General features: G+C 41.4%; 1 protein-coding gene and 1 long non-coding RNA gene across 3 annotated transcripts in view; one reads left to right on the top strand and one right to left on the bottom strand.

Moving 5' to 3' along the window:
• Positions 1 to 1,008: 1,008 nt before the first annotated feature.
• TLR3 (toll like receptor 3) overlaps positions 1,009 to 7,227 on the bottom strand; it is a 22,107-nt gene continuing 15,888 nt past the window's right edge. For both annotated transcript variants that reach the window (XM_019526526.1, XM_019526525.1), the window contains exons 4-5: positions 3,034 to 4,862; positions 1,009 to 2,480 (exon numbers count right to left, since the gene is read on the bottom strand). In XM_019526526.1, coding sequence (XP_019382071.1) covers positions 2,252 to 2,480; positions 3,034 to 4,862 — 2,058 coding nt within the window. In that variant the 3' untranslated portion in view covers positions 1,009 to 2,251. The remainder of the gene's footprint in view (positions 2,481 to 3,033; positions 4,863 to 7,227) is intronic.
• Positions 2,487 to 7,227, top strand: part of LOC109304046 — a 12,718-nt gene continuing 7,977 nt past the window's right edge. Inside the window, exon 1 of the long non-coding RNA XR_002099281.1 lies at positions 2,487 to 2,598. This is a non-coding gene — a long non-coding RNA (uncharacterized LOC109304046). The remainder of the gene's footprint in view (positions 2,599 to 7,227) is intronic.

A 7,227-nucleotide genomic window follows, 5' to 3' on the forward strand; every position in this document is an offset into this window, starting at 1 on the left:
GTATTGGGGGGCGCACCGCCCCCTAAGATTGGCTGCTGCCGCTGATGTTTGTGGGCAGTCACTGCTCACCACCCCCCTCCTCACTGACATCACTGTGGCTGCCTGCAGGCAGTCCATGCTCAGTCCGCCCTCACCACCATCACCGAGAATGCCTGTGGGCTGTCCTTGCTTTGATCTATCGTCACCACTGTCACCACAGCAGCTTGCAGGTGGTCCCTACTAACCCCTGCCACGCTCCCGCTGCTGACACCATCGCCTGCCGGTGATTGCTGCGCCCTCACGAGTCATTCATGCTGGTTGCAAGTCACCTGAGTACAAATTATCTAGGCTCCACTGTACTAAAACTGATCTGTATGGACAAGAATATTCCTCAATTTTAGTTATAGGCTTCAACATAAAGAGAGAACCTCTAACCTGATTTACCACATTTTTAATGTAAGAAGATTAGTATCTGTACAGTCAGGCACTGAAATCAGCAAAAAATACAAAGTGTAGGCTGAGTAAGTGATGTATATTAGAGACTGGGCATGTCTACACAAGACATTACATTGCCACAGTAATGTGCTACAGCAACATAGCATCAGTGGTCACAAACCGTGATGCCACAGCTACGTCACTGTAGCAGCAAGCTCCCTCAGTATAGTGTGTTGCTATGGTGACACAGCGATGGAAAAAATGTGCATCATCATCACGGAGCAATACAGGCTGTTACTGCACAGTCATATAGGATTTCCAACAGCTTTTTTGTGACGCTGAATGCACAGTAGCTCATGACTACTGCGCAGTACTCATTGCATCACGCTTCCTCCCATGCAACACTACTGCACAAGTCACAGGCTACTAAGCAGTCAGCATCTCAAGATACGGCCAGTGTCTTCAGAGTTATATCACAGTTCCCTCATCAAACGCTGTCCTATACATAGGACTGTAAGAGCCCTCCAGTTGAGTCAGTGTTAAAACACTTGTTTGCACTTTGCTTGTTAATCATACTGTTTAAGAAATGCAGGATACCAATATACAGTTTTTATGTGAATACCATTCCCTACTTTACTTGAAGTAAAAACTTAAAGCTGGAACTTAAAAGAAAAGCAAAATGCATGGTATATTAAAGATACTAAAAGCACGATCCACAATAGAAATATGCATTTCATATGCACAGTGCAGAATTCTGAAAACTACACATTTTTAAGTCCCAGTCTGCTCCCAGTCAGAGTTCTCCCACCGCCTTCAGCAGGTGCACAGCTGGACACTGAATTAACTCTGGGCTTTACTGGTATTGGTGGCAAAATCCCAAATGACATCAGTGGAGCCAGTGAACTCCTCATCTACTACTAGTAGTTTAGTATACACAAAGTTCTGTGGAATTATGGTATATATAGAAGTGGGACTATGTACAGCAGCTGTAACTTTTGGGTCCTGACCCTACAATCTTCATATCCCTGTTCTTTAATGCTAGAACATATTACATGTGAAAGATAGAGAATACACTACATTCAAGCCAAAAAAACCCCCTTCTGGGTAGAAGACCATTAAAACTAGGAAATGGGAATGAGATTTTTTATTTCCTCCATTCCACTTAAAGGTGAAATTCATCCCATTTAAAGAATTAACAAAGATGTTCACAGGATCAAGGGTCTTATGCTTACTCTCTAAGCTTACTAGGAAAGAATGACACCCACTCTTAACATCTAGTGGATTTTCCAGACTTGATCACACTGTTCATCAGGTTAGCCCAGCATCCTGTTCCTGAAAGTGATACCAGATCATTCAAAGGATATGTCTTCATTCACCATGCAATTACGGAACAATTATGGAACAACCTCCTATCAGAGGCTGGCTTCATCTGAATACTAAGGTTTAGAAGCTTTTGAAACCATCTTCAATTTCACTGATATGCCCATGTTCTTGTATTGTGAAAGTGAGTAGTAGTACCCAGTATACCTTCTCTATATAACATTAACTCTTGTGTATGTCTTTTATCATTTCTTCTTTAATGTGGACAGTCTTGGCCCTTTTGGAATCACAGAACAAAGAAGCTTTCCTATGTCAAATCATTCTCAATAACCATGATGACACTCTCTTTCTCTTCCTACTATATCCTATTTGCAATAGGATAATTCTTTTTCTACTATATCCATTTTGTAATGGAGTAGTTGGTTTCATTTTTTTCTCAAGTAGTGTTAGGTTTTGTTTAATTCCACAATACGCAAAATAAAGTATCTTAACAGTTCAAAACTGTATTTTAGAACTTCTAGAGCACTTTGCTACTAGATTTAAGTGCCAGTCTCAATTTCTGATGAAATGCATTAACCCGTTCTTTCTGAGCGGGCCAATCCAAGATGCAGCGAGATCTGAACATTCCTCTTCGTAAGAAAAGTGCTTGATTCATCTTGTAATCTGGAATATCATGAAGGAAGATCAAAATGATGGAATCTCGACTTTGTTCAATAGCTTGTTGTAGAGCATGATACACTTTGAACCTTAAGGAAAAGTAAAGTAATTAAGAACATTATTTGCTATTGTTTTACACATGGACAAATGTCAAACAGTTGTTTTTAATAACCCCCATACAAAGATCAGAGATTCAAAGCCTTGATTGTATATAAATTTTTAGCTTTCTTATGATGATCCCCTTTCAGCTAGCTACACAAACAAGCAATATTAAGGGCCTAATCAAAAAAAAAAAAAAAAGATTTTTTTATGCATTAAAAGCTCCACAAATCACTGTCCTGTTTCAGACATACAATTCTAGGGAAGGTATTCTGAGGAACTTAAGTTACCAAACAGTAGTAGTAGTGATTCTTTAAGTTACCAAATAATCAAGTAGATCAACAGATAGATCTAGCTATATCTATGTATATGCACACACAACGTGAATTGGTTTTATCTGACTTCATAAGAATAATTCCACATTTACACTGATGAAATAAAAGGGATTCACCCTTTATTTTTTTTCATTATATAAACTTCTATTTTAGCTAAAATATCATCTAAAAAGGTATCCCCCCATACAAAATATTGTATCATACTCACTTTCTGCACCAGGGATCTTTTAAGAGCTGTTCTGTCACAACAAAAATAATCTTCCTGCTCTTTTTTATACTATTCATTGTGGCTTCAAATTCAGATATTCCTGCCTCAAAATCTCGTTCTTCTAAACAAAACCTGATTTGAAACTGTTGATTTTTTTCCAGAGAGATGAAATTCTTTAACACCCAATTTTTGTTCTCTCTCGCATGGATAATGTAGGCATCATAATCAAACTCTTCTGGTTGTCTATCTATTTCATTAAAACCAAGTACTCGATTTACTGAAACATTCCAGTAAAATGCTATCCTCCACCCTTCAAACTGTATGAGAGTAACAATAATGAGGAGGAGCAATACAACAGTTGTACTGATTATGTACAGTAGTTTAAAGGGGGCACTATCTTTGCAGGGTGAGATATCAAAATGCAACACCAAAGTACCATGATAGTGAGGTGGGGTGTTACAAAGGTAATGGGAGTCTAATCCAGGTATGTATGCTTGGGTCACATTAAGCCAGCTAACAAACCAGGAAATACTTTCACAGGTGCAGTCAAAAGGATTGGAATCCAACTGTAATTCTTTCAGGTTCTTGAAAACTGTCCCAAACACTTTGTCTTCAACAGATGTTATCAAGTTTTTCTGAAGAATTAATGAATTCATAGATGCTTGGTCATCAAATAAAGTTGCTGGAAGCAAATTCAAATTATTAGATCCTAAATCTAGGCTTCTTAGGTGAATCAAACCTTTGAACACTTGTACTGGAATTTCATCAAAACCATTGGACTTTAAATTAAGGACACGGAGGTTAAAGAGATCTCTTAAAAAAAGGACAGGGCCATCTGGGTTAGCATGTTTCCAAAGTCGAGCCAAATTATTATGCTGCAAATCCAGAATTTCAAGTTTATGAAGTCCATCAAACAAATCAATTCTTATGTTAGCTAGATTATTATTGCTGATATCCAGGATAGTGAGATTTTGCAGAGGATGAAAAGGTGAAGGAGAGAGGTCCAGATTGCTGCAAGCTACCTTTCTCAGCATCAGTTTTCTAAGGCCTGGAACAAATGTAAATGAATCACTTGTCAGAGTCAACTGCTTGTTGTAGGACAGATAGATATCTTGGATATTATTGAGTCCCTGAAACTCATGACCTGTGAGCACCTGGGTAATTTCATTGAGGCCTAAATCAAGACTTCTCAGATGTCCCAGCCAGGAAAATGCTCCACTCTCTATTGTGTAGATTCTATCTTTAGTGAGGTTGAGAAACTGCAAAGTAGAATTAGCGAGCGATGAAAAAGTTTTATTAGTCACTCTGTGTAAATTTGTGTCACAGTTGCATAGACTCAAATATTTCAGGTTGTCCAATCCTGTGAAAAGATGAGCTGTAATTTCTGGAAAAGTATTACCATCCATATTAAGATACTCCAGCTGGGTTAGTGAATAAAAGGAGAAATCATCAATTATTCTGGTAAGTGCATTTTTCAGATTCAAATATTTGACTTTGGACAATCCATAAAGAGAGTAAGAGTATAAATGAGAGATCTTATTATACTCCAGGTTTAACTCCTCCAAATTTGCAAGCCATATAAAAGAGCCATTTTTTATCACAGATAAAGAATTTTCTGAAAGGTTTAAAGCTGAGAGATTTGTTCTTTCCAATCCATAGAAGGTTGAATTGTCAATACGTAAAAGATTAATACGGCTCAGTGAGAGATTCTGAATTTTTGTATTGGATAATTCAGAACAAAGTTTCTCTGTGCGATTTTCACCAAGATTGATATTGTTCAGTACAAGGCCATACAGATTGCCAATCACACGTAAACAGCCTGTGTGAATCTAAAAGGGAAGAAAAAGAAAAGAATGACTTTGATATAAACAAAGGAATTACATAGGAAAGTTGCTTCAGAAAGCCAAAATCTGGGAAGGTCTTCAAATACCACAGAACAAGGACCCAATTTAAAATTAACCCCTATATTGCCAGATTAGTTTGAAGCCAAACTTTGTGAAAGAGGTTTTTCTTTTTTTGTTTGTTTGTTTACTATATTTACTCAAATAAAAGATGACCCCAAATATAAGAACACCCCCCAGTAATGAGATTCTACGTATGGAAAAATGTATCAGTTTGTTATAATTGTCCAGGTATCATAGGCGGCAGAAGGCTGGGACTAATGGTGCTTAGCCCCCCAAACTGGGCCAGTGACAGCAGCTCTGGTGACACTTCTGCCACAGCTCTGCACCCAGCACCCCCACTACATGCTCTTCCACCACCATGTGCACAACACAGCATGCGCCAGCCCCAAAACAGCCCTGCAGGAGGGAGGGACACTGCACAGTCCCCAAAAACAATATTTTCTACTGCTGCTATGCCAAGTATACAATCCAGGTATTGGAGGGTTGCCTTGAATTCTCTTCTTCACCTCCTCCCTCCTACAGTAAGGAAAGCAGTGGCTGGGGGTGGGAGTTTGGTGGCTCCCTTGCCCTGTCACCCACTTCCCCCTGCAACCTTCCTGCCCTCCTGCCACCTGCATCCCCCCCATCCCCAGCTCCGCACAGCCTCTGCCCCTCTTCCCACTCTCCGCCTCTCCCTCCCCAACTCCCCAGTCTTTCCTTCTTCCCTTGTTCTGCCCCCCACCACCTTACTGTCAGCTGCTGCTCAGGCTGCTCCACAAAATGTAGAAGCTCAGCTCTTGCTGGCCATGCAACAGTGTTAGTACTGATGATTGGCTGGGCAGGAGAAAGAGTTTCCATGTGCTCTGCCCTGGGAGAGATGTCAGCACTAGCCAGAGCCCAGAGCTGACCTGTACTTGACAGTAAGGGGACGGGAGGTGCAGGGCAAGGGAAGAACCTTCAGAAAGGGAAGCAGAGGGGGCAGGAGGCTTCTGTGGGTCTGACTCTGGCCCCAACTTGGGCTCAGGGCCACAGTCAGAGCCAAAATAGCTGCCTGCTTCCCCCTCTACTTCATACATGAATATAAGATGAAGGGCTTTTTCCCCCTTGCTGACTGGGGGGAAAACCTTGTCTTAAAATTCTAGTAAATGCAGTATTAATGTTTGACAACTGTTGATCCTTCTGGATCATGGTATATGCATGAGAGGTCACCCAGACCTTTGATACATATGCATAGGCATAGGCAGAAGTTTTTTGGGGGGATGGAGGATGCCCAGACCTTCCATCCCTGCTTTACACCAGTGAGCCAGAATCCAAAGGCCAGACTAGGTCCAGACATTTGGTGTCTCCTGTATTTGTCTATGTGTCCAGGAATTAAACATGGGTCTCTTGTGCGGCAGACAAGGATTCTACCACTGAACCACAGGGGACTCCTTACAGTATTATTGTATGCAATTAAAAAACGCTACTCATGCCATTTAAAAGGAAATGTTGAAAGAGTTATGTATATTTATTTTGGAGAAAAGGAGATTAACAAAGGGACATGCTAGCTGTTTTCAAATATTTAGAAGTCTGCCTCAAAAAAGATTGAGATGCCCACATCTAAGCAGATTTCTATCAAATCTTAGAGAAAACCTTCTGAACCCTAAGAGCAGTGGGAGAACGGAACTACTGCCTGGAAAATGGTACACCTTCCTTCACTGGGAGTTTTTAAGAAGAGAATGGATACACATTAGGGGTGTGCAAATCAGGCCCTATCTGATTCAGATTTGGCCCAAATCAGGGACAGTGATTTGATTCGTTGATTCAGATCACTGTCCCCAATTCGATGCTGATTCGAAGAATCAGCGATTCAGACAGACACAGCTTTAAAAGTTTTTTCTACTACCTCGAGGTACCAGCACGGCTCGTGATCGCTATGATGCTGGGATGCATGGAGCGTCCCACATGAGTGCGGGGGGACCCTCCACATGTTCGGCAGTGAACCTGGAAGTGGACTGGAAGTACTTCGGGTCCACTTCCGGGTCTGCCAGGGAGCATGTGGGGGGCCCCCCCACGCCCGCTCAGCTCAGTGACTGGCCACAGGGGGACCCCAGGTGCCCCCTCCGTACTCACGAGGTACCAGTCGCCGAGCTTCTGGTCCACTTCTGGGTCTGCTGCTGAGCGCAATGGGAAGCCCCCCACTGTAAGCATACTTAAGATCTGAAAGTTGAACTGGGTTCTTTGTGGCTCATGTATTTGAATTTCTGGCACAAACTGAATTATTGCAATTGTAATTACTCAATTATGATAACAAATTGGGAAAAGGGGCAGC

The sequence above is a fragment of the Gavialis gangeticus genome, unplaced genomic scaffold, assembly GCF_001723915.1.
Source record: "Gavialis gangeticus isolate Ggan-Ray unplaced genomic scaffold, GavGan_comp1, whole genome shotgun sequence".
In the NCBI taxonomy this organism is placed as follows: Eukaryota; Metazoa; Chordata; order Crocodylia; family Gavialidae; genus Gavialis; species Gavialis gangeticus.